This window comes from Acomys russatus, chromosome 5 (assembly GCF_903995435.1).
Source record: "Acomys russatus chromosome 5, mAcoRus1.1, whole genome shotgun sequence".
Lineage (NCBI taxonomy): Eukaryota > Metazoa > Chordata > Mammalia > Rodentia > Muridae > Acomys > Acomys russatus.
This window is the reverse complement of record NC_067141.1, coordinates 13,605,750-13,633,490: the sequence shown is the minus strand read 5'-3', so window position 1 is coordinate 13,633,490 and position 27,741 is coordinate 13,605,750. Positions and strand designations below refer to the sequence as shown.

Here is a 27,741-nt window from a genome sequence, read left to right as displayed (position 1 = left end):
CCATTTGCTCTGCCAATGCCGGTTCCCAGCAGGCACATCAATATTGGCCGTTCTCAGAGCTGGGATGCTGCTGGCTGCTGGTATGGGGGCCCTTGGGAGAATGCTGGGCCTCCAGGGAGGAGAAGTTCCCTGACGTATGGCCCTGGAGAAGGGACCTGGTATGAGCTGCTAAACCACCGAGCACAGGACACTGAGCCCTACCTAACCCGGGAAGCTTTTTACAACCCACTGGCATCAAGAAAGGGCTCCGCGCCTGACTTCACCTTCTACGACAGCAGGCAGGCAGTGATGTCTGGCCGCGGCTCCATGCTGCCACAGGACTACTATGGAGACCCATCCAGGGGCACCAGGGTACCCAAGGAGCCTCCCTTCTATCGGGACCCAGGAGCCAGCCGGCCGGTGCCCAGCTACGGAGTGCTTGGCAGCAGAGTGCCGTGGGAGCAGGTACAAGGCCAGTTACCTGCTCTGCAGGATTCTGGCCACCTGTACCGGGAATCTGGGGGTAAAACCATGCCACACAGGCAGCAGCGGACAGACGGCAGGGCTCCATCTCCTGGGAGGTATGGAAGGGAACAGCCTGACACTAGGTTAGGGATAGAGGTACCCGCCTATTCTCCCACCTCCAGTCAGGTCTACAATGATACCTGCGAAAGACCTGTTGACTCTACCCCTGCCAGACAGGTAGCCCCAACATGCCTGGTTGTGGACCCCAGCTCAGCTGCCCCTACGGAGAACAATATGGGGGTGGTCCCAAGTTCCCTGAACAGAGGCTACGGGCCTACCCGAGAAAGCATCCACTCAAAGATGGCTTATGAAAATTATGAAGCTGACTTGTCTACGTTCCAGGGGCCTGGGGGTAAGAGGACCGTGTACCCTGAGTTTCTGGCCCTGCTGCAGGCAGAGGGTGTGACAGAGGCCACGTTGGCAGCTTTATTACAGCAAGGCTTTGACTCCCCAGCCGTCTTGGCCACCATGGAGGATGCTGACATCAAGTCTGTTGCGCCCAACCTGGGCCAGGCCCGTGTCCTGAGCCGCCTAGCCAGCAGCTGCAGGACAGAGATGCAGTTTCGGAGACAGGACCGGACAGTCCCTCCACCCCGCACTCGGTCCAGTAGCTTTAGCCACCGAAGTGATCTGCTGCCCAGTGACTTGGCCTCACTGGGTACCACAGCCCTGCAGTTTCACTCTGCTGGGCCTTTGCAGACACCATCTCCCAGAGCTGGAGATTTGGGTCGCCGTCCCTCCAGCGCACCTTCCCAGCACCTCCTGGAGACAGCTACTTACTCTGCCCCCGTGGTGGGGTCCCAAACCCCCCACTTACCCTCCAACTCTGGATATAGCTCTCCTACCCCTTGTGCCCTGACTGCACGCCTGGCCTCCTCATATCCTTCACAAGCTGGGGTAGCCTTGACTACTAACCCAGGCCCTTCTGTCCCACTTCACTCAAGTCCCAGAACAGCCTACTCCACCTCGTACACGGTGCCCATGGAACTGCTTAAGAGGGAGCGCAGCATGACCACCTCTCCACTGCCCAGCCCCCACAGCAGCCCCCAGCTCCTGCGGAAACCTGGAGCAGGCCCCATGGAGCCATCTGCCCTGCCACCCGTCAGCCAAAGTCTCCACACACCGCATTCACCGTACCAGAAGGTGGCCCGGCGGACGGGGGCTCCTATCATCGTGTCAACCATGCTAACTCCAGAACCAAGTAACTTGCCCTTCCTGGCGGGGAGTTCAACGGGAGGTGCAGGGTTTGAGAAGGGAATAGTATGTCTACTTGCTGGTTTAAAGAGCAGATGTCTGTCTTGTCTTCTCACCCGCACCCCAGCACCCATACCACAGCATCAGGGCAAATGCCGCGGTCACTCATCATCGTCTCCGCCCCCCCCTACACACAGTATTCTTGCCTTTGACAGATTTATGTATCAGGTTAAGCCCCAGTTTGTTTGCAGATTTCCTGGTCTGGTGCTGAGACATACATAGCATCCAGTTAAAGGGTCTTACACATGAGAGGGGTGGCTCTCCAGTTCCATTGGATAGCGTTGGAAAAGTCAAGAGTGTCTGTTGGAATGCCTCCTGTATATTGTGCACAGATAATTGGCTGGTAAAAGTGTCTGGCGGCATAGACAGCGCCCCTCTGCAAGGCCAGCGCACCGTATCAAAGGCAGAGATTATCCACTGCTGATAAGAATGTGTCTGTTTCCACAGTTGTGGGCTAAACAGAGCAGCATGTTGAAATCCCTTAGAACTGTTTGAAAAACAGATTTAGCGCCTCTCATTTTAGAGAACACTGTTGGGGATTCTGCTTGTTCGTGGGGAAGATGCTATTTCCAAGTTTAGACGGGGAGGATACTAGGTGGTTTTCTTGAGAGCAGAAGCCAAGTGTGATTCATTGCATGCTTTTTTCCTTCTTTTTCTTTTTCTTTCTTTCTTTCTATCTTCTTTTTTCTTTTCCTTTTTTTATTTTTTTCATTGCAGGCTTTTCATTGGACACTGTGGTTAAACTTCTTGGTGGGCCTCCTGAACACTTAGTGTTTCACTCTAGGATTTTGACGGAAAATCTTGATCAATCTTCTTCTCTCTTTTGCATAGTTCAGAAAAATCAAATCAATTTTAAATTAGTTTTGTTGTTTTGTTTCATGTGTATGTATGAGTGCATGTGCCAGGGCTCATGGAAGCGAGAAGAGGCCATCGAATCCCCTGGGACCAGAGCTACAGGTGGATGCTAGCCACAGGATCTAGGAACTGAGCCCAAGCCTCTGCAGGAGCAGCAAGAGCTCTTATCCACTGGGCCCCTCAAGAAAGTTTTGTTTTGTTTTTGAGACAGGGTTTCTCTGTTATCTTTGCTGTCCTGGACTCACTTTATAGACCAGGCTGGCCTCAAACTCACAGTGATCCTCCTGCCTGTGCCTCCTGAGTGCTGGGATTAAAGGCGTGCACCACCACACCTGGCTCCCTCAAAGTTTTAAAATAAATAAATAATCAATCTAGGGTAGAGGACAGGGATAATGGGGTGGAAAATGCTATACAGTTTTTAATGTTCTCTAAAATCATCTTTGATGAGCCCTGGGAGGTGTGTGTGTGTGTGTGTGTGTGTGTGTGTGTGTGTGTGTGTATAGACAGACAGGCAGAGACAGAGACTGTTGTGACTATAGAGTCAGCCTTCCAGGCCCTTTGTTTTTCTAAAGAGAGACAGGCTAGCTGCTTAGGTTTGTTTTTTGTTTCTTGTTTTTCCAGATTTTTTGTTTTCATTTTTTCTTGTTTTTCATTTGCCTAGTGATTCTGGCTTTGTCTGCCCCCCCCCCCCCCCCCCCCCCCATGATTATATACTTTGACTTTGAGATCCATGTGTGCCCTGAGGGAAGTCAGATTTTTTTTTTTTTGAGGTCCCTTGCTGCCTTTCTCTCTCACTCAAACATTCTTTCTTTGCAACCAACTAATTTGCATGGCGATGACATTTGTTGCTCCAGTAATTTCATCTGATAATGGCTGGGCTTGCAAAGCGGATCTGAAAACATATTCCTTAATTATGTGTTGCTAAGCAACGGAAGGGTTTGGTCATAATCACAGAAAGATTATCTCTCCTTATTGAAGTCCTGGGAAGGTTTTGCTGAAGGAGGAGGTCCCTCAAAATTACCGCCTCTTCTCCCTGCCTTTCCTCTCTGTTTATTTTGTGCTGCGTTCGAACAAAAACACTCACCGCTATTTGGGTACGGGGTGAGGGATATTTTGTAAGTTGTTTGGAGTGTGGTTGTTGACACACTGTTTTACAGACCCAAGGATATTGATTTTTATTTCATTTGCATGGCAGCAAGCCAGTGCCGAGCAAGTCTGCCGCCGGAAGTCTGCCAGCAAATGAATTTCTCTGTCAAATGATGTATCCCAGAGTAGCAGTTGGCATCCCTGTTTCTTATCGAATGTTCTGTGTGGCATTATGACTCCGCCCCATCAGGACTGGGGGCGGGGCCGCGGCTCCCTGGCTGCTCTTCAGCTGGATGAATGGCATTTGGGTGACAGGTTTCATGGAGTCTACATCCAGATGGGGTGTGTGTGCCGAAGGCAGCAGGAGACTTCATGGAGTTTCTATAGGCATGGCTCCAGGCAGAGAGGTGCTGAGCCCCAGAGAGAGCAGTGTTAGACCAAGGAAAAGCATCAGCGAGCCTAGAGGCATTGCTGGGCAGCCTGCCTTGCCCCTCTCTGGGCCAGGAGGCAACCTCGGGCCTTAAAATGGAGTTGAGTGTATTACTCGTTAGCAGCAGCATCAGCCCGGCTGAGTCTTCATTTCAGTTTCCCCAAATCTATCCGTTTCTGGCCAGTTTGGAAGGTCCTAGAATGCTTTGGAAGTTGTTGGAGTTTGTTTGTGTGTTTGTTTGCTTGCGTGTTTTCTGTTTGTTTGTTCTCCTGCCCTTATGGTAGGGTTATGTGAAATGTTTGTAGCAGAATTGTTCGGGGAGATATTTTCTTAAGGGTCTTGTTTGGATCTTTTGACACAGTGTGGACACTGTTTTTTTGTTTAGTGTGTGTGTGTATGCGTGTGACCGTGTGCTTCTCTCCAGCACATCAACCGAACAGTTCAGAACAGCAAGGCGAGGCAGGCAGATACACAGGGATTAACTCAGTCTGTGAGTGAGGGCACCTGGTGGGTCTGCTCTCCACCCCACTGACATGGCTGCCGGACACAAGCCTTCAGGCAGTGCCTGTCACATGTTGCCACCCGTGGCCAAGAGTCTGAGCCTCTCTGCGCCAGATGCCAAGGGAGCATCTTACCAACCCCCATATGGCAGTAGCTGTTTTCCTATGCTGTCTTCCCTGAATCCAGTAAGGGCCAGCTTTCCAAGAGCTGGACCCGAGGTTCAGTTTCTTTATTGTGCAAGAAATGCACACACGCGCGCGCGCGCGCGCACACACACACACACATACATACACACACACACACACACACACACACACACACTCAATTTTTCTTAATGTGGCTGCATTGATGAAGAACCCAAAGGCTCCATTCTAGTTATTTGGTTGCCAGGGCTGTTACTAAGGACTCTTAAGGTCAGTTGGAAAAACCTGTCTAAGGCTATTTATCCAATGGTGGGCCATGGCATTGCCTAGATTCCAGCACCATGTGAACACACAATTTGGATTGAAATTTTGCCTCAGTGCCACCAGAATCAGGATGGGAACTGTTTCCATGGGACCCCAGTAACTTCCTCAAATGTCTTTCTTTGATGTGTTCTCTGGTGAGGGCAGGCTCTTTCGTTTAGAGAGATGGTAGGACATGGCCTCCTGGAAGTTCCAAAGGTCCCTTAGGACATCTGGGTTGTATGTACTCAGTTCTTGCTCTAGGTACAGAAAAAGCCTTAGGAGCATCTGAGTGTGACTCTGTAGACCCCGTCTGGTGCCTGAGTCAGGGCTATACTTGGCCTTGAGCTGTTGCTGTAACCATAGGATTGAACTCGGGGGAATTTTATTTATTCTTACAGTGAAGAGCATTCTCCTTTGATTAAATGGAATGCGAGCTGTTCTTTGGTCCCAGGAGGACCAGGACTAAGCTATCAGCAACTGTAACAAGGACAAGATTAAATGGATAGAGAAATAAATACAGGGGGGAGCAAAGAGCCGGGGGCATGGTGCAGCACCCCTTTAATCCCAGCACTTGGGAGGCAGAGGCAGACCTCTTTGAATTGGAGGCCAACCTGTTCTACAGAGTGAGTCTAAAACAGCCAGGGCTACGCAGAAGCCCTCTCTCAAAAAACAAAAACAAAACAAAACAAAAAGAAGCCGGGAACCAAGCAGAACACAGAGCATTCCTGGCCAGCCTGTCCACAAGGAAAGGCCGCTTCTTGTGGGAGCATCCTACCATCCAATGAGGGGAACACTTAAAAGACTCGCATTGTACTGAGGATTGGACCCATGAGCCTTTACTACTGGGGAGCTCTTGGGGTGATCCTGACTCTTGAGTGCCCAGTTAAAGATGTGCTGGCTCTGGGGCTGACTCTACTGTTGCAATCTTTGGCCTTCCTTGTGTTAGAGCCGCCGTCTGTACTTTTATTGGTGTTTTTTGGTGGTGGTGGTGTCTTTGTTTTTGTTTTTGTTTTTTTTTTCCCCCTCATCCTCACTCATGCCTCATTCCAGTTGACTTCCTTGACTCTTCCGTGTAGTTCTGGGCCCTGTCAGAGTAGCTTCCCCCCTGGAGGTCCCTCATCTTCAGGCTGGACTGGTCAGAAGGAGCTCTTGTGTAGAAAGTTGAGTGCTGCATTGAGCTGCCCATTTCCCCATGTCTATACTGCCCAGAGCTGGCCCCATGTCCTGGCTCCCTTCTCCATTAGATGCCTTTAATGCAGAAGGGTAAATGTGACTTGGTGGATTCTAGTGCTACCCTGTATGTGCAGAGTGGAGCCTGGAGTACTCAAGCAAAGGTGTCTGGGGAAAGAAGGGAGAGAGCCTGACCAGCTTGGGAAAGTCATCTCTCCGGCCACCCAGATGGTGAGCCTACAGAAGGGTCCTCCTGTCACCTTCTTTATGGGGCCTAAAAACTCATGCAGAATGGAGTGGAGCTTACACGGCCACTTTCCTCTTCTGCTGACAGTGACATCTGTACTTACGGGCCTTTGGCCTTGGTTATGTGGGGAGAAAACTGAGCCAACTCTTACCAGGCTTTTCGGAGGGGCAAGAGAGCGTGTATTTCATTCCCGTGGGCACCAAGGAGGCTGTTTGGTTTCAGTGGACACAGTGCCCACAGACAACTCTAGTCCTTAGAGGTGTGAATCAGCTGTGGCTCGCAGTGTGCCCTTGTGATGTGGCCATGGGACACCCAAGCTACTGCCATCCCAGTTGCTGCTGCCCCCTAGCTTTTGCATAACAGGCCCTGCAGGTGCCGAAAGAAGCTGCCATATCCTCACAGATACCTTAGGCTCTTCCCAGCTCCCTCTTCCCCAAGATTCCCTCCCTAGCTTGTGTTGAAGCCCCTGCGCTGGGTATGGGGACTGCAGGTTCTTGAACATAGTTGATGCCCTCAGCCTTCATAAGGAGCATGAAGGTGCCTATGACTCTCTCTCCTTGGGAGGCAGAGGTGTCACTACAGGTTCTGGTGGGGCCTGGACTACATGGTGAAAACTATCTCCAATGACCTTGACAGTGTGGTGAGATAGGGTAGACAGGCCTCTGATGTCCAGGGACCACCAGGGGCTCTGCATGGTTCCTGTATATATAGCTCCTGGTCCACTTCCAGATTCTTCAGGCAGGTTTCTTTTCTGATGCAGTCTTTGGCTGTGTTTATCTCTGGCATCCTCTCCGTTGCCATGGGCACAGTTTTAGCATTTAAGAACAACCCATATCCTGCCAGGATACCCCCACCGCTCAAGGAGGCACCTTCTTATGAGCATCCGGGGCTGCAAGGCTGGCTGGAGATGAGAGCAAAGCCACCAGGATCTAACTGCATGGGTGACTTAAGAGTTTGGAAGCTTGTGTCTTTACAGTTCTCCTAAGTCCAGGAAGGATGTGCCCCTGAACCAGCCTGCTCAGGGGCCTCACAGGGGATCATATGTGGTAGTTCCTGCCAGCTGTTCTTCTCAATGGTGCTCACCTTTCTTACCAGGCAGTTGTACAAGAAACTCTGACCCGGCCTCTGCCGAGGTGGTGGTTCTCTGTCAGCTGGTCACTAGCTTGCAAGAGTGGTTTCCTACTTGGCTGGCCTGTGGGCACAGCTCCATACATCACAGCTGGTAAATGAGTCTGGTGACAGCAAAGGGGAGAGAAGTGTCTTGGTACACATGTTCCAGGCTGCTCTTTCTCTACAAAACTCAGCTAGTGCATCTGAGGGAGGCAGAGCACGTCTTTCTTCTCTGGCCTAATTGAAAGTGGAGGAAACAGATGTGCAGGAAAATAAACAGCCCACGTGCCACCGGGAGTTACCAGCAGACATACACGGGGCTCCCTAACTGACAGGCATTCGTTCACTTCGAGTCTTAATCCTTTGGAGTCCTCCGACATCTTCTCTCACCAGTTACTGTGTGGAAGGGACAAGCCACTAGGCTGCTGGTGTGTGTCTGTGGGAGGCCCCAGAGCGGGGCGGTGTGCTCCCTAACCGTCTTCACCTTGTTCATTGTTCCTGAGTTTTCTCTCCCTCTGCCCAAGGCTTGGTTAGGAGGGGTTTCCTCCTGAGGAGCCAAGGCCTTGGCAGAGGCCCCAAGAGTCCGTGGCTCTCTCTGGGTTTCATCATACCTTGTCTGGCCCGTGGGCTAGTGCACCGCGAAGCTCTGGGCTGGTCATCGGGACACCAGCTACAGGCCACCTCAAGGCTGTTCCTGCAAAGAGAGTCAGACAGAGCTCTGTGGACTCCTGTGTTGATGCCAGGCCCAGGGTCTGTCTTCCCTGGCATGCCCGTCAGCACATGTTGAATCACAGGCTACTGTGAGGAGTGACCAGGTACCCCCCAATTCGATCCTGAGGACTTAAGGACACATAGGCACTAAGGCACCTGCATCAGTCGCACACATCCTAACTCCTCCAGGCTTTGGTTCTGAGGACTCCGAGACCAGCCGTCAAGCCCTTGTAAAAAATCAAAGGAAGAGCCGGGCGTGGTGGCGCACACCTGTAATCCCAGCACTCGGGAGGCAGAGGCAGGCGGATCGCTGCGAGTTCGAGGCCAGCCTGACCTACAAAGTCCAGGACAGCCAAGGCTACACAGAGAAACCCTGTCTCGGGGGGGGGGGGGGGGGGGGGGGGATCAAAGGAAGGTTTGAGATTTTTCTTTTCCTTGGTGCCACAGAAGGACATTGGGTAACAGTTACTATCCTGATGGTTTTTCTCTTAGGCCTCAAAGCCTAAGACTGTCTTGCAGGGAGGAAGGCTGCCCAGTGAGATCCTCAGACCTGTGTGGTTCTTGACTGGGAAGTCTCAAGCTGATTGACGGGTAGGGTCTGCTCAGTGATGGCATCATCTGAAAACAAACCTCCCCCACTTAGGTAGCCATAGAAGGAAGTGCGTTTGGTGTTCTTCCTTTGCTTGCTGTGTTTCCCTGGATGCCTGCCTGGCCCAGCCTGATGTTTCGGCCATTGTTCCAGTTCCTATGAATGGTGGCTGTGGGCCAGCCAGTCCCCTTCACACCGCTGAGCCTGAACAGAGTCTAAAATCAAGTCCTTCTATGTGACCTTGAAAGAGGCTGCTTGCCTCTCAGTCTCTCGCTTTTTATGTTGGAAAATCAAAACCTGCTTCTGCCAGCAGAGACTTAAGGAAGTGGGGGAGAAGCCGGGTGCAGTGAAACATACCTGTAATCCCAGCACTTGGGGAGGCACAGGCAAATCTCTGTGAGTTTGAGGCCAGCCTGGTCCACAGAGTGAGTACAGGACAGCCAAGACTACACAACCATAAACCAAATGCGCAGAGGGCGGGGGCGGGGGGAGAGAAAGAAAGAAAAAAAGAAAAGTTGGGGGCTCACTAAAACTTGTGTTTGTATCAAGAGGGCCTGGTAAGAGGGACTTCGTTTCCGTTTGAGACCATTTAGACAGCGCAGGCCTGCTGTTTCATGTGTGCTCCGGCTTGTGGGTGTGTGATTTTTGTTATTTCACCGTAATAAATTACTTAGTACTCTGCGATAGCAAGTTTGAAGCCACCCTGAGCTACATAGCAAGTTCCAGGCTAGCCTAAGCTGCATAATGAGACCTTGTCTCATTGTTCAGAAAGTTGTTTTTAATGTTTATTGCAAACCAGTTATGGGAAAGTAGCTGGCAGCGTGGCTGGGGGCGGGGCTTACTCTTCATTCTCTGCCTTCATGCTGGTCCCTAGGCCAGGAAGTCCTGTATGCAGTCTAATTACCATATCATGGAATGTGCGCCACATGGGGTCGGGGACTGTGCCTCAGGAGAGAATCCCAAGGGGCTGCACAGAGCTGCATTTCCCTCCCCAACTAACTGCCTTTTCCTGCACAGTGGAGGGCGGTACTCCAGGATCTTTGCAGCAGGTTCCCCCTGACCCAGTCTGTGACCTTGCTGGCCAGGCCTTGATTGAAAGGTTGTGGGCAGCCGCTACCCCTGGTATCCTCAGCCTGACATCACAGCGCTCACAGCAGCCAAAGAAGGTAAAGTGAGCCCACAGGACCAGGGTTGACCAGTGATACTGGAAGTTCAGGGAGTTCTGGTGGCTAGATAGCAGGAGGCCCACCCCACTCCCACCCCCTCCCTTCTGTGAGGTTTCTGAGCTGGGGTGTCACAGCCACCTGTACAAGAGGCTGAGGCAGCACTGGCTTATATGTGAAGGCCAGTGATGGGGTCACAGAGCAAGGTTGCAGGAGGACACGGGTGTTCCTTCTCCAGAGAAGCCTGCTGATTGTGAAATAGTCTTATAGATAAACGTTCCTTCCGGAAGGCAGATGGGGGTCACTGAGCCTCACTCAGAGAGGAACTAACCATCCTCGCTCACACCTAGAGACAACTGGACCCACAAGCCCAATGCCCACGGTCTCACCGTTTCAGCCCATCCCTGTCCTCAATGCTCAAGGACCACCCTGGCGATGCAGGCCACCAGGGAAGTGGGACATGCAGTCAACATCTTAACAAAAACAGCCACAGAGCTTGTGGCCTTGGTCTCCTGGTCAGTTTCTGGTAAAGTTCTTCAGGGACCACTACAAGTCTGTGCTTTTTTATGACAAGGAATCCATTAGGAGACATTTCGTTCCGGAGTACCAACAGCCGCTGGAGGCTGGCAGATGACAGTATCAGAGTCACCCAGGCAAAGCTGTCGCAGAAAGGGTGAACACCCTGGACAAGCTGCAGAGATAGATGTCCATCCCGGGGTTGTGTGTGTGTGTCAAGATAAGTAACAACAGATGCTGGTCTTTTTCTGAGGTGACACGGTAGTCAAAGTCTGGTTTCCTATTAGTGAACTGAAATCAGTGTTTCCCATCAGTGTAGTGCTCTGCTTACACTCTGAACACACACACACACACACACACAGTCACACACACACACACAGTCACACAGCAAGCCTTCAGGACCCACGGCCATGGCTCAGGCATTTGGAACAGCAAGCTGCCATACACCTGTTGAGGGATGGAGTGATAGACACTTCTCATTTGGGATCTGTCAGCCACCAAAATACAAGATGCATTAAGCAACCTGACCTGCTTAGCAGGGCACTCTTCTGCCCATCCCTCTTCTGGAACTCCAGCTGCCGCAGCTTCAAGCCTCCCCTCCTAGTCTCACTCAGAGAGCATTCTAGCCTCCTGAGTTAAGAGGGCCTCTGGTGACAAGCTCCTCAAGGGCAGTAGTAGTGGGTTAGTTGTGTCTCAGCATCTTTGCCTGTTCACGGGGCTCACCATGGTCCTGACTCTGTTGCTCTTCCGGGGTGCACCTGGTAACCTTTTGCTCCCTAGCAGATCATTCTAGAAATAATGGTCACCTCTCAGCCAGTAGTTGTTCTTGCTAGGTAGTTACAGTACACTCTTCTCAGAATCCATCACAGCTTAGTCCTCGGGTTTGCGGGGATTATGGGGTCCTCTAAGCAGGCCACTGCCCTGCTGTGCAGCTGTTGTGATGATTTAGGCTTGGGTCGGCAGTCTTTGCTTTCTTCTGGCATGTAGCCCCACAGGCGCGCCCCCCCCCCCCCACTCCAGCCTCATATTGTTTCTGTGGTGAGTAAACATTAACCTTTAAGCTTCTTTCCTCATTACAAGAGAGGTCAAGGTCACCGGCCCCTGGCAGGGAGATTTCAGCAGGCCTTGCGGTGTGGTGTGGTGCACACTGGTTCTGAGCATTGAGTCCACAAGGCCTCTCAGCTCAGAATTGTGCCAACAAAAGCTGTGGTTTTTCTGACCTTTGAAATGCTGTGACATAAAGTGGTGACTCTTAGCAAGATACCCTGTCAGAATTGGCTGCCCACTGCTGTCTTTACTGCTCTCAGAATCTTTCTCCTGTTGTGTATATCCCAGCATAGGCGGGCTGGAAAGAGTTCTATAATGTGCTTAAATGTGTTGGAAGGGCAACGTAGTCACGGGCTGGGGTTGCTTTAAGGCTAAGCCACACGTAGGAGCTCAGGTGACACCTGTCAGTATCTAGTCCCTACCCAGACCTAAGTCCCAACGTTGGGTTTGTATTGTGAAACCCAAGACAGACAGACAGACAGACACACACACACACACACATCTGATTTTACATCTTACTTTCTAGAAATGAGGGCATTGTGCCTGGATAGGAGGGTCTGGTCATACTGGAAAGTGGCCATGCAATCAGGGAGAAGCTGTACCAAGCTTGTCTTGTGATGCTGGAGAGTCTTAATTGGGTCACCTGAGTTTACCTGGCAGGCAATAGCAGCTCCTGGATCTCCCTTGCTGGTTCCACCTTTTGTGGATGAGGCCAGGAGTTAGCTACCCATATGACTCAGTGACTTCCCAGGTTATCTCATGGGTCTCAAGCTAGTAGTGAGCCCACTTACAGACTCAGCTTCTTGCTAGGTGGGCAGCACTCTATGGACAATACATTTTTATCTTGGAATCTCTATAGGGACTTTTGAACTAACTTCCTGTTCATCTAACTGCCTTGACTTGACCTTGCCATTCCTGGGTGTGTATCTCTTAGGTTTTGCTGCACAGCAGATTAGTCTAGAAGTAGTGTCAGGCAGGAGGCAGTCTGACTTTAACCCAGAAAATCAGGGCAGCTGATAGAAAACATCTAGAGAATTCTAGCAGCTAACTTGAGAATACAACAGGCTCTGTGTGGGTGCCACCCAGGAGCTCCCTGGTCCCTGACTTCCTGACCCAGCTTGGCCTGTGTAAGGCACCAGGACTTCCAGAGTGCCCCGCCAGCTTCTGTGCCAACCACAGATGGCAGCGTGGCGAGAGTGTACAGAGGAGGGCAACAGAGGGAGACATCACCTGCAGTGGGAAGCAGGGAGGGCAGGCTTACCTACATTTTATAACATCCTCTGAAGAGCAATCAAAAGTCTTACTCCCTGCCAAGGACCAAAGTCCCAGTATGGCCAACTTCACAAGGACTAACTGCTTTCGGAATAAAGTATTCCAATTCGTGAAATCCAAAGGCAGCTAGTTTTCTTGTTTGTTTGTTTTATTTTGTTTTGTTTTTCAAGACAGGGTTTCTCTTTAGCCTTGGCTGTCCTGGACTCACATTGTAGACAAGGCTGGCCTCGAACTCACAGCGATCTGCCTGCCTCTGCCTCCCGAGTGCTGGGATTAAAGCGTGCGCCACCACACCCGGCAGCGGCTAGGTTCTTACTTATTTTATATGTATGGTTTGTGTTTGCCTGTATATGTTTGTATATGCATTGGGTACAGGCAATGCCTGTGGAGGCCACAAGAGGGTGCCACAGCTCCTAGAACGAGTTACAGGTGGTTGTCAGCCAACATGTGGGGTCAATGAAGGGAGCCCAGATCTTCTGAAAGAATAAGTGCACTTAGCTGCCGAGCCCCATCACTCCACCCGCTGCAAGCAACAGAAGCCAGATCAGACTCTCTTCCTTCTTCAACATTACACACGTAGTCAAGTAGTGTGTCTCTGGAGGTCACTTGGGGTCTACAAGGCCTTTGAGCCTTGAACTTGAACCTGGCTTTTCCAGAATGACCAGCACAGATAATGAACTCAGCTTGGTGTTGCCTTTGACTTTCTCTAAGTTAAACATTACATTACTGGGAGCAGCTTCAACCCTAAGCACTCTTGAAGCCAGGGACCCCCCGCAGCAGCCTGGCTGGGAGCTGTTGCACCATGGCCCTGGACACATGAGCAAGGCCCATCTTGTATAGAGGCAATCCTGGAGCCAGCTGGTAATTGACACCAGGGGAACTGGCTGAGTTCTCTGCCCCACATATGATAGGTAGGCCGGCGGCAGCAGCAGGGCACTGCCCAGGTTCCCGTAACAAGCCTAATTGTTGTTGGACAGAGGGACACATTACTGTTTTGAATAGTCACTGAACCCCTTGTTAGCAGGTGTCTCCCCAGTCCGGAAGGTTAGAGGTGATGGCAGCATTGGCAGGTCCTTGTCAGTCTTGGAGTTTGGATGTGTGGGAGAGCCTTGAGCAGTGTCTAGTAACTGGGAGCCTAAACTCCATTTCAGAAAGAACCCTCATTTAGCATTGTGCCTTGGGCTTACTTGCCCCCCACCAAATTCCCCTTGCCATTGAAGAAATGAGACACGGCCCTGGGCCAGAGGCCAACTGGAGGACTGATCTCCACCTTTGAGGGTCATGTGTATGTCTTTTTAATGTACTTTACGCTGAGTTGTACCCATGACATGCCAGTGTATTGAAAACGGTTCAGTTTGTCAGAGTTGTTGAAAGAGATGGGAGGTCTCCTGGTCTATGTGTTGGGATCACTGGGGCTCTACCTCTGAGTTTGTGATCCCTGATATGCAGCGGACAGTTTCCCAGTCATCCTCCTCATACCCTGTGCCGGGCGGGTCCTGTAAATTTGGTCTTCAGCTCTACTCTGCCAGGTTCCGCGGTGCCACTGCCACCTACCCTGCCATCCCCATTCAGCACCCTTCCCCAGCCAACAGGTCTCTTTACTGCCTCTTTGCCCTATTAGCGGTTTCTCCACCAGGATTTGTACCTCAAGCCTTGACCAAGTATACCACGGACCCACCTCACCCTAGGGAACGAGCAAATGATGGGATTCACCAACGAAAAAGGAGCCCAAGTCAGGGAACTGATCGCTAGGCAGCCTGGAGTATGTTACCTGGGTAACACATGTGCTCTGGGACTCTTAGATGGACATCTTAGATGGTAGCTTGTCAGCCTCTACAGATGCACTAGGTGGCTCTAGAGCCCTGGGCTTGTTCCTTGGCGCCGGCTTGCCTTGGCATTGACTACTGAGATCGCCATGGTGTCCTCTCAAGCCCTTAGCCCAGTGTACTCACCACAAGTCTCCCGTCTCTCCTTATAGGTATCCGCCCCCAGATCATGAACGGCCCCCTGCACCCCCGCCCCCTAGTGGCACTGCTGGATGGCAGAGACTGCACTGTGGAAATGCCCATCCTGAAGGACCTGGCAACTGTGGCCTTCTGCGATGCACAATCCACTCAGGAAATCCATGAGAAGGTGGGTTATGCAGCACCCTACCTGGGTCCCTCCTTGCCAATGTGAGTAAACAGCCGAACACACTCCTGATACCCTTAGCCCACTGAGCCACCCTCCAGCCCTTGCTCGGCAAGGCACCCACCATGCAGCCACATCTCCATTCTGCTAAAGGAGTCTCTGTGGGTACCCAGGGGCTCTGACATGTGCCTCATGACCCTGCCGCAGGTGTTGAATGAAGCTGTTGGAGCCATGATGTATCACACTATCACCCTCACCAGGGAAGACCTGGAGAAGTTCAAGGCTCTGAGAGTGATCGTGAGAATCGGCAGTGGCTATGACAACGTGGACATCAAGGCTGCTGGCGAACTTGGTGAGTCACGCTCCTGCCTGGGAGCTATGCTCAGTGGGCAGAAGGCAAGGCAGTTGTCTTGGAGGTCGGTTCCTGGGCGAATCTTCTTTCCATTTTCCCAGGCAGCTGTAGCTTCCCTCTGCCTCAGTGCTCCTAGCGGGCTCAGGGGCTGGCGGGTCTTGACGAGATAAGCAGTAGACTGGTGAGTTCCTCCCTGTGAGGCCCAGTCAACACACCAAAACAAGTGGGCCATCGCCTGGTGCCCGTGCCCAGGGGGCTTCCCAGAGAAAACCGGGGCGGCAGGTAGAAACCCAGACACAAAGGTAGAGTGCCTGAATGGCACTGGGCACGCCCTATCCACCCCCACAAGGTTTGGTGAATACTGTCAGCAGAGGCCCAAGACACTTAGACTGGGCTTAAGAGATCATCAAGAGAGGCCTCGGAGTCACAGTTTGCATCTAAAGTGTGCCTCCCCTTTATTCATGAGGCTCATAAGAGATACCTCACAATAGCTGGAAACCTAAGCTTCAGCCACCACAACAGCCTGGCATGGTTAATGCCCATAGCCTGGGCCTGCCACTTGCTCCTTCCTCACCCCAACGGCCCCTAGAACTCCTAGACAGGAGAGGTAGGTGCGCGGAATGCCTCACACAGGCCTGTACCAGGCCTTAAGCTAGGCCTGACCATTCTGTCACAGTGCAGGGATATGCCTGCCCTGGTGGCAGTTTAGGCAGCACTGATTGATCCAACCTTCCCTTCACAGTCTGAGCCTGCACTTTTAAGAGAGATGGGTGCTTGCTTTGGCTTTTAGTCTCTGCATTTAGGGCAGCACGTTTTCTGGACCTGGACCACAGGGGAAGATGGGAGACCTCTCAGGTAAAGGAGAAGCAGCCATATTCAGTTATATGCTGTCCTCTAGAGTCTTGGGGGAAACAGGCTTCCGTCCCCAGCCTGACCAGGCATGCGCATTTCCAGTTCCTGCATCTCTGAGCTCCTCCTTGGCAGCAAAGAGACTTGGCAAGGTGTGAGGCTACAAACATGAGGTTCTTTCTGGTTTGGGTTTTGGTTTTGCTTGGTTTTTGGTTTTTCAGAGATAGGGTTTCTCTGTGTAGCCCTGGCTGTACTAGACTTGCTTTGAAGACCAGGCTAGCCTTGAACTCTGCCTGCCTCTACCTCCTAAGTGCTGGGTGAAAGCCACAAGCATGAATTTTAACTATCTGGAGTGGTGGCGCAGACCTTTAATCCCAGCATAGGGGAGACAGAGGCAAGCAGATCTCTCAGTGTAAAGCCATCCTGGTCTGCATAGCAAGTTCAAAGCTATCCTTAGCTACATACTGAGAACCTGTCTCCTAAAAAAGAAAGAAAAAAAGTGTTGTTTTCGTGGCGTAAGTATGCTTGTGTGTCAAGACTAGAACTGAACTTGTGCAGAAGCAAAGCACTTGACACTGGACCCTGCAGATAATGCATACCTGGGCCTGTGCAGAGCCCTCTGTAACTGTAGGGGCAGCTCATCGTCTGTGGACCACAGAAGCAGCACTTAAGAGGTGGGACAGGCTCAAATCTGCTCCTGACCTTGACGCTGCAGAGAACATTTATAACACAGAGGAACAAACAGCCTTGCCCTGTCCTCAGACAGTGGCTCCTATGCAACTTATATGCCTATGACCCTTTTCAGTGGGCATCAAAACCATATGGAAATTAGCCCTTGAAAAGGATACCCTGAGTAATCCCACGGGGAGAACATGTCCACAGGATTTTTTGGTGTCTCTACAGAAGGCCCACCACAAATGATCAAAGGACAGTTGTCTGCCATCTCTGGCAAGATGGTTCCTCTTCTTGTCCATTGTTAAAACCCAGTTATAACTCCACTTGTTTCTGTGCATTGTGGTTTGGATTAAGCAGACATCCTATCCTGCCTTGGTTTCCTCCTTATGTCCCACCCTCCACGGTGCTGTTATCACATAGGGGACCTGTCGGCACTGGTTGTCATCCGTCAGGCACGGACAGCACTGAGCCACCTGGCTTTCCTATGAGGACTGACGATTGTCCCCAGAGCTCAAGGTTCCTTGTGCTCCTATCATTGCAACCTAGTAACCGCAGCTACTGAGTAGGAGCTGGTGCCTGCATTAGAATGCATAGGTCCAGTCTGCACGACCAATACAGATCTGGAGAGAGGGCTTCTGGTCCTCTGTGCTTCAAGTCCTGACAGGGTAGAGCTGGGGCCCACTGGCTTTCTGCCTCAGAATATGGCTGGAAAGGGGGCAGTGAGGCTGACAGTGAGCTAAGACTTAAACCCAAAGGCCATGTTGGATTTGGGTGTAGTGGTGACAACTACTGAGAATCACACTGAGGGACGACTAATAATGACCCAACCCATGACACCAGAGTAGTTCTAACCAGGGTAGCTGGGAATACTGGGGCTTTGCTCACTTGTGGGCCTGGCTATTTGCCCTTTCAGGCATCGCTGTGTGCAACATCCCATCTGCTGCAGTGGAGGAGACAGCTGATTCAACAGTCTGCCACATCCTCAATCTGTATCGGCGGAATACATGGCTGTACCAGGCCCTGCGAGAAGGCACGCGGGTACAGAGTGTGGAACAGATCCGTGAGGTGGCCTCAGGAGCTGCTCGGATCCGAGGAGAAACACTGGGCCTCATCGGCTTTGGTATGTGCCCCCTTGGGGTGGACTCGGTGCATGGGGGGAGGTAAAGGGCCAAAAATAAGAGGTAAGATCTGGGCCTGCTCCACACCAATATTTTGTTGCTGCTCAGTGACAAAGCAGGAGTGTGCTTGGTAAATTTCCCTGCAGCAGAGGGGAAAGGGATGGCTGTGTGGTGGAACAGCATCGTGGGCCGTGGGTCCTGAAGGCCCTTGAATGCAGGTAGCACCCCCCAACATGAAGCCACTTGGGATTCAAGCCTGAGGGTAATGCCAGGCTATGGTCTTGAAATTTTCTTGTGAGAATGGGCCACAGCATCTTTCTGGACCTGGTTGTTGCCATGGAGATACCTGAGCAGAGGCCCTGGGAGTCTTTAGCACACGTGCTGCTACTGTTATATCCACATGGACTTGAATAGGACCACCCCCCCCCAGGTGGTCGCCACCATTTACCCACTCCATAGCCCACAGGGAATTCTTTGGCTTAGCTGCCTCCACTTCTGGTTCTGTAACTAGAGCATGAGGTGGCACCAGAGGATATGAGGAACACACCGGATAGTTCAAGAAAATTTTCCATTTGCATACCTTTAGCGCAGAGCTAACTGAGGGCCTAGGCTTCTGAGAGGCAGCTTGGAAGGAGGGAGTGTTTGCTAGGTGGCTCAGGTTGCTCGTGTTTGTGCAGGGAATGAGCCGCGCGCACCCCCCCCCCCCCCACCTCTAGGGCAGTCAGGGTCTGACACTCTGGTTCCTGGGTCTACAGAAATGCAGGCACCACGAAAAAACACTGCAGCACCCTCTGCTGGCATCCTCCTGTACTTCCTGGGGCTCTTAAGTGGTCAGCCACTTAAGAGCCTGGATGGTCTCTGGTGAGGCTGTAGAGCCTATGGGTGGGCAGCTCTCTTTCTAGGGCTGTCAGCTACAGCCATGACATGCATGTCTAACTGCAGTTTTTGTTTGCTGAGTACGTCTTTCAGCTTTCCCAAGCCTTCTTGCTAGCTCCCCTCCATTCATGGCTCCCTACACAGATCTGACTTTCCTTGGCCTCCAGGACTGTAGAGAACAGACAGGAGAAAGGCTATTTTGGAGGCTGCCTGTTAGAGCTGCAGCCAGCCAGGTGGGGACCGAGCACACCCCCTTATCTCTGCTAAAAAGCAGCAGAGCCTGAAGCGAACCTGAAGCTGGCACTGAGCAGAGGTCTCTCAGGCTGCCGGCCATGCTGATAAAAATTGTCTAGATATTTACCTATCAGAATTTGCATTTGTTTTTCATTTGGCATATGAGGTTTTCGATACCACTAGGGCATGGTTTAAATGTGTTTTATTAAAAACTGGAACACTTCATGCCACCTTTATACAGGGTCTGTGCTTACCTTTATGTGTACTGCCAAAGTTTTGGTCTACAGGGACTCAAGTTGACAGTGTTTTAGTCAGAAGCTCTGTGAGTCTAAAGTAGAAAGCAGTTGAAGAAAATCTGTGAATAGATGAGACACGCCCACTGAAAATGGGGTGTTTTAGGTCTGGCTTCGTGTTCTGGGTACCTGCCGCCTTCTGAGGCCCTGAACTTGCAAAAAAAAAAAAGTCTTCAGATCACAGTAGAGGAGGCCAAGCACTCAGGAGAAAGAACCATTAACCTCTTGGGCATGGACTACATGATGGGCCCCCAATCCCACATGTCAAGGGTGTCACTGAGTCCTTGTCACTGCCACACTTCTTGCCTTCCTCCACTGTCCAGTCTTGCTTGCTCCTCTCCTACACTGCATGTGGCTAGTCCAGCTCCTGATCAGCTGTGTCTTCAAAGTGACATTAAAGGAGGTGACATTGACACCACAGCTGTCCCTCTCTCTGGCTTTATTACTCTTTTGCAGTTGGATGAGACACAGATGAAAAACATCAGGTGCCTGGCTCTGTGGTGCACATCTTTAGTCACTGCACTCTGGTGACAAAGGTAGCAAAGACCTTTACCCACTGAGCCATCACATTAACCCCTGCCCACACATTTGAACAAGTTTATGTTGTTGGGGGGGGTGTTTTTTATTTTTGAGACAGGGTCTTGCTGTGTAGCTCTGGCTGTCCTGGAACCCACTCTGTAGGCCAGGCTGGGCTCAAGCTCAGAGATCAGCCTGCCTCTGCCTCCGGAGTGCTGGGTTAACGGCATGTGCCACCACGCCTGGCTTGAACAGGGTCAGGGTTTTAGAGTAAGGTGTACTTTGTAGTCTGCCTAGTTGAAGTCCAATCTAACACCATCAAACTATTTTGTTTTCAAAGCTAAAGACTGGTGAAGCCCGAAGTACTGTTAAGGAGGATCTGTGGGTTTGAGCAAAGGATAGTCATTGTGCCATTCAGGGCTTTTCTGGCCTGCTATCTGACATCCATTATAATTTGGAATATCTTGTACTACATGCTGGAACTGGGCCTCAGAGTCCATCCAGCCTTAGGACAATGGTGTGGTGTCTTGACCATCATAACCACCCCCTGCCCCCAATAGAGGCAAATCCAGCAGACATTAGGCTAGAAACATTGATGTCCACATATTGAAAGCAACAATGAATAGCACTTAAAAAGCCTACCACACAAACAAAAATAAGAGAAATAACAGGGCCCAGAGGATTTTGGGGATGCTTGGACTTGAAAGGATACCTGGCATCCACTAGAACATTCTGATTGGGTATTGGTTTGAAAATGCCCATGGTAGTAAATAATTATTAAAGAATCCTTTGGGGCTGGAGAGGTGGCTCATCAGTTAAGATTGTGGGCTGCTCCTTCAGAGGGCCCAAGATTAATTTCCAGCACCCACACCAGGCAGCTCACAAGTGCCTGGAACTCCAGCTCTGGGAAGGCATTTTCTCAATTGATGTTCCCTCCCTTCAGATAACTTAAGCATGTGTCAAGTTGACATAAGACTACCCAGCACAGATGCCTCTGGGTACCTGCACTTAGGTGCACAGACCCAAGACATATAACTCTAAAAGTCTTTTTTTTTTTTTTTTTTTTTTTTTTTTTTTTTTTTTTTTTTTTTTTTAAAGCTGGTATGGGGCTGGAGAGGTGGCTCAGAGGTTAAGAGCACTGTCTGCTCTTCTAAAGGTCCCAACAACCTTGTGGTGGCTCACAACCATCTATAATGAGATCTGGTATCTTCTGACTGCAGGCATACATGCTGTTACAAACCTCACTGTGTGAGGGGGACACATTCAGCTTTGGCATGGTAACTCAGTAGCACTTCCCAACAAGGACAATAATCTCAGGCCCTGCAGTAGAGTAAGGGGACAGCACACAGGATCTGTAGGCCTTACTCACCTGGACGTTCTATCTCTGTACAGGTCGCACAGGGCAGGCAGTTGCTGTTCGAGCCAAGGCCTTTGGATTCAGCGTCATATTTTATGACCCCTACTTACAGGATGGGATAGAGCGGTCTCTGGGCGTGCAAAGGGTCTACACCCTGCAGGACCTGCTGTATCAGAGCGACTGTGTCTCCTTGCACTGCAACCTCAATGAGCATAACCACCACCTCATCAATGACTTCACTATCAAGCAGGTAATCTGAACGATTTGCTTAGGCCAAGCTTACACTCTGCCAGTTTGTAACAGTCCTTGCCGTGGGCATAGTCAAGTTCAGGGAAGTGTCCCTGGGACAAATCAGTAATAGGGATTAGGGCCCAACTGACTCTCATCCATCAAGCAAGTGCACCCTGTGGTCCTGATGGGACTGTTTCCAACTCCTTTGTCTATGGAAACACTAGACCCACAAAGCTCCTAGCCTGCAACTTGTCAGCTTCCATTCCAGAGATTCCTGCTGTGGTAGCCCTGGGATGTAGCCATCTTCTCCTTCCTTCTGCAGATGAGGCAAGGAGCATTCCTTGTGAACGCAGCCCGTGGTGGCCTGGTGGATGAGAAAGCCTTAGCTCAGGCCCTCAAAGAGGGCAGGATACGAGGAGCTGCCCTGGATGTGCATGAGTCTGAGCCCTTCAGGTATGTGTGTGTCAGAGTATGCTTCTAGCTTCCTACTGGGAACCTGAAGGGCCTAATACTATATCTGATCCAGCATTTGGAACTGACAGCACTTCATAACACAAGTTCCTGGGTAGGAAATCGTGTACACATGATGCTTAGGAGAGTCACTGTTTTCTTGAAGGCAGAGGCAAAAGAAAGAAGAAAAAAACAAAACCAAAAAACAACAACAACAAAAAACCCAACTGCAGACCCTATAGTATTCATTCTGGCTAGGAGTCTCTTAAGTGGGTTAGTGGGTTCCCCAGCCCCCACCCACTACCCTCACACCTGTTCCCATAGTTAGGACTTGCCAATTCCCAACCCTAATGAAATCTGACACTGGGCTCCCCTGCTCTCTGCTAACACACAGATACTGTTCCACATGGCCTCAAGGCCTCCCCTAATGAGTAGTAATTGTACTAAATGTCTCCCAGTCTTACTGAATACATTTCCATTCCCCCAGCTTTGCTCAGGGCCCACTAAAGGATGCACCAAATCTCATCTGCACACCACACACAGCTTGGTACAGTGAACAAGCATCACTAGAAATGAGGGAAGCAGCTGCCACTGAAATCCGCCGAGCAATCACAGGTGAGTGCCCCCCCCCCCCCAATTACAGAGGGTAGCTAAAGACAGGCAAGAAGACTCCTTTCTTTGTGGCTAAGGATGAAGCCATCAAGGAAACTGCATCCCAACCTGAGTTCTTAAAAGAACCCACATAGGGGAGTTGTCCTGACTTCCAGGAATCTTCCATGGTGCACACACTAAGCACATGCTTTAAAAAAAAATGCATATAATTAATTACAACCTTCCTACTCTAGGTCGCATCCCAGAAAGCTTACGTAACTGTGTCAACAAAGAATTCTTTGTTACTTCAGCTCCTTGGTCAGTCATTGACCAGCAAGCGATACATCCAGAGCTCAATGGTGCCACATACAGGTGAGAAGTTGTCTGGGCCTGACAGTACTGTACTTAGGGAGATAAGACCTGCGCAGCTGATGTAATCTCAGCCCTTCAAAGAAGAAAATCCACCATTTCAATATTTATTGTATTCTACTTTCAGTGCCTAAAATCCCTGGAATAAATCACTTTTCTAGGGTTAGGGGGTGCCGGGTGCTGTTTGGTTTGGTTTTTGAAACAGTTTGTGTTGCCCAAACTGGCTGGCTTCAAACCTCTGAGCTTCCTCCCTTTAGCCTAAGTGTTGGGATTCTATGGGCATTTACAGCCCCAGGATCAGCCTATGCAGAGTATAGATGGGTGCAGAAAGGGCTCTATAGTAATCACCTGGGTAATAACCCCATCTCCCACTGCAGATTCTGCTTCCTCTTGAATGATGAGACCAACATTTTCTGGCTTGACTCTTCTATCCAAGGAAAAACCTCATATGGAACAAATATATTAAAGGAAGCAATGGTGTCATTTGTCAGGCTCGCTGTGATCCCTCTCCACCATTATTGCTGGCTTCTAGGGAAATCAGTTCCGTGGTGTACAGAGGGGAAAGAAGCCACACCCAAACGGTGGCATTTGGTTCTCTAAACACTTAGCAACACCTGGGGCCAAATTGTCCTTCACTGTGGCCTGTAACGTTGAAATATTGCCACTCTCAGCCAAGCCAGCTAGCATTTGAACATGCTCTCTGTTCTAATACTAGTGCCTGAACAAGTTAGAAGGATGGGACTGGGCTTAGTTTACATTATGTAATGAAAGCTCTGAAGAGGCCATGCTTTTTGCTTCCAGATCACATGGCTCTGGTATATTCCGCCCAGTCTCATCTTTGACCCCAGTGTTGTTTTGTTCTTTTATAACACAGTCCCACTGTAATCCAGGTTAGCTTCAAACTCACGGAAACCCTCAGTGCCCCATTTCCTTGATTTCTGGTGAGCCACCAGGCCAGGACCAATCTCATCTTCTCTGCCCTTGTGCCCATCACAGCATCACAATCCCTGGTCATTCTTCTTAGTGCCCAGCCTTAAGAGCCCCACTCAATGCGTTCAACTGCTAACATACTCTTGCCCTTTGAACCATTCTATGGGCTGCAAGGGATCAGAGCTTAGAATACCCTTAACTGAACAACAGGCCTGCTGAATTGCTGGGGACAGGGTGGCTTCCACAGTGTGAGATGCCATCTTTGCTACCTCAGGTATAAAGGATTAGGTAACTCATACAAAATCAGAGTTAATACACTGTGCCTAAGAATCATATGCTCTGTAGGTCTTGTGTGTACACATACAGAGAGAAAGGCACTAGACCAACTACCTACCAGTCATCCTCTCTTGGGAACATAGGACCAACCAGCATCAGTGACTTAAGTGGCTAATGAACCACAAGTCTGTTTTCAGAAGTAAGAAACAGAAAAAGACATGACTTCATCTCACAGAGGACCCTGTTGGGAGGCAGACTACCCCTTTGTCCCCTTTACCCCAAAGCTCTATCTCCTAGTATATTAGAAAATAGAATTTGAACATAGGAACTTAGGGAGAAAACAGGTAAAATAGCCCCACTTAATTGAGTACTTCCTGGTATCTTCCAAAAGCAACCTTGAGTCCACCCACTTCAATGTATTTTCTTTATTTTTAGATTCTGTGTTGTTGTTCTTTTTTTTTTTTTTTTTAAACAAAATCCACAAATGTTAATTAGTATGTACAGATACCTTCCTGTGGCCTTAAAGTCACAAAACCAGCCCAGCTTTGGAGCTAATAACAACAAGCCTTTGTGTACTGTCTGACTGGAAATGGGGAGATGTCAAGAATTTGGCAAATCTTAGTCTGGACTTACGGCCTTGTTTCTGTGTCCCTTAGGTATCCACCAGGCATTGTAAGTGTGGCTCCAGGAGGGCTTCCTGCAGCTATGGAAGGCATCATCCCTGGAGGCATCCCTGTGACTCACAACCTCCCCACAGTGGCACACCCTTCCCAAGCTCCCTCCCCCAACCAGCCCACAAAACATGGGGACAATCGAGAGCACCCCAATGAGCAATAGCAGAGAATTCTAGAAGGTAATCGTTCAGATAAACTTGGGACCAAGAGACAGTAGAAAACAGATGAACTAAGGAGGAGCTTGATGGTCTTTTAAACTGATTCTGGACATCACTGATACTGCAGTGTTAAAGCTACAAGAGCTAGAAAAGTGAAGATGGTGTCTGCTTCCGAAGTGTGGAAAAGACTAGGACGTGATTTATTAACGACCAACTTCTGTTATTGTGTGTTAAGTTTTTCATCTGTGCATCAAATCACAAAGAATAAATAGAGCTTTTCCTTTATCAGTCCCTTGGGCACAGCAGGTCCTGAGCAACTTGCTCTAGAATGTTGCATCAAGAGCTCCAAATATCAATAAAAAAAAAAAATTGAGAGGAAATCCCCATCAAGACTAGTCCCTTTGATCTCCAGGGGCTGGCCGCCCCCTTTGCTGATAGGAAGATTAAACAGAGACAAGATGGGGAGGCTGTTGTGTGCCTGTGTCAGGATTGAAGAAGTAAAAGCTCCTGTACAGAAGGATCTCACATCTGAGCAGCAAAGTTGGTTGTGAGTTCAGTAAACCCTCGATGATGCAAAAACAAAACCAACAAAAAAAAAAAAAAAAAAAAAAAAAAAAAAAAAAAAAGAACAAAAAGAAAAAAGTATTAAGTTTCACAAGCTGTTTGTACTCAAATATATTTTCTCAGTTTCAGATCCTCAGCTATTTTATTGAGTGGAAAGTCTTGGACAAGAAGGGTTCAAGAAGAATAATGTTGCATTTCCTTATGTCTCAGGAAACACTTTTTATGGTAACTTGTCAGATTGTCTATGAACAAACCCACTTTTTTAGACATTGATAAATTCTTTTCTTCACGTGATATTTTATACAAGAACACTTCAGATGTGCTATTAGATGTGACTGATTTTAACAAATCCTATTAGATTTGTATCAGCTAGTTACATGTTCTATTCATAGTCTTTGTGAATCATTGCCTTTTTGTTTTTAAAGATGGCCTATTTTGAGCCTTTGTATAGGTACATTCCTGTTTTTGTGACAAAAGAAAAACTTTAAATTGTCCCAAACAGAAAAATAATGGCTATCAGAAATATGTTTTGTTTTAGTGTGAGTTACCGTTACTGTATTTGTTTATTGTAAAGGTGGACATTTAGCGTTCAGTGCAGTTTTCAATAAAAAGTAATTAAAATTTCTGTTAAGTCCTGACATTTAAGTACATCTCACCTATGTAAAAGCTAGCCCTTGAGATGTCATCACATTGTCAATCAGCCAGTTTCCAATTCTTGTGTCTGACCTCACAGAAGTCCAAATTAGGCAATCCATCCTGAAGATGAAGCAGTGCTTTAGAGTGAAGTCAATTCCAGAAACAAAACTAGTCAAAATTTTGTTGTTTTTTTTTTAATATGCCCAATTTTTTTTTTTTTTTTTTGGTGGTAGTGGGGATAACCTAAGATTTAATGTTTATTAGTATTACAAAATAGCACTGACCACAGAGAACTTCCAAGTTCTACTTACCTCTTAAAATAGCATTCAACGCTTTTAAGTCCCACAATTCCAAGTTTCAAGCCTCCTTTAAGCCTTTTCTTATCCTTCCCACCTTTTTAAAAGAGAGAAGTGAAAGAAAAAAAGTCTTGGCAGGCCTGCTGCCTTTTCAAGAGGATACTATCTTAACTGCCTTGTAAAATGGCCTCACATGGTGAAAGCTACCTTCACAATCATGGATCTCATCAAAACACTGATGAAATACAGATGCAAAAGAGGACCCAACCATCTATATGTCAGTGTTTTACTTAACATTTGTTATGTCTAATATAGTGAGCCTGATGGGTCAGAAACAGAAAAAGTCAGATTTGAATCCATGGTGTGCCTAGGTTTTGTTTAATTAGATCGTGATTGCTCAAACAGTACTTTTAAAATCATTATATATAAACTGACTCCAAAGAACGACAACGTCAGAATAAAAACAAAGTATTGATAGTTTCATCCTAGAAAAAGAACCATAAAAGTTCACACAGTTATAAAAGTGCTACTGTCCAGAGTCAGTCTAAAGATACCTACACTTGTCACCCAGCCACATACACTCTTTGACAAAGGACGGCATACACTTTCTTGGGACAATTATGGCTGTTGGTTTAGTTCAAGAGCTTAACATAGCACTGATTACCAAAAAATGTTGGCATTTTCACAGCCAGTCAGTCTGTTAGAGAAACTACCAAAAGCCCCGTTCCTGTCTTAAGAGCCTAAGAAATGGAGCCATCTCTAATTCTTTCCCACAGGGAAGAATGTAATACCAGTCAAATTATCTGTGGTTAGGGTTACTGGTCATAAATAAATAAATAAGTAAATAAATAAATGTAGAGGGAACTCGGGAAAGGACACTCACGAACCGATAATACGCAGAACAAGACTCATTACTGAGCCTGGCTCTGCACCACAAGGTTTTGGGTGCAATGCAGATCCACCCGAGACCAGCTTTCCCCCTCTCAGTTCTGTGGCTTCTTCAGTTGGGAGGAAGGTTTTGCTTAACTGGATCTCTGCTTCCTGAAAAAACCAACTCTACCCGTGAAGAACAGCTATTTCAGATGCTAAGTACTCAGAATGACAGTCTTCTATATCAAAATGAAAACCAGATAGTCAATTTGTAGGAAAACATAAACCACTGGAACAGTATTGATACCACAATTTATATGGAGTCACCTACTGTGAAATTTACTTTCTCCAGTTTTAGCATGCAGCATAAATGACCTTTCATCCTGAGAACACCT

General features: G+C 49.1%; 1 protein-coding gene across 1 annotated transcript; it reads left to right on the top strand.

Moving 5' to 3' along the window:
* Window positions 1-26,165, top strand: Ctbp2 (C-terminal binding protein 2). The gene is made up of 9 exons (XM_051145463.1): window positions 1-1,705; window positions 14,880-15,034; window positions 15,239-15,383; window positions 17,821-18,027; window positions 21,337-21,551; window positions 21,855-21,985; window positions 22,470-22,597; window positions 22,828-22,945; window positions 24,805-26,165. Exons 1-9 carry the CDS (start codon window positions 16-18, stop codon window positions 24,983-24,985), a joined length of 2,970 nt encoding a protein of 989 aa, XP_051001420.1. The 5' UTR covers window positions 1-15; the 3' UTR covers window positions 24,986-26,165.
* The last annotated feature ends 1,576 nt before the right edge of the window (window positions 26,166-27,741 follow it).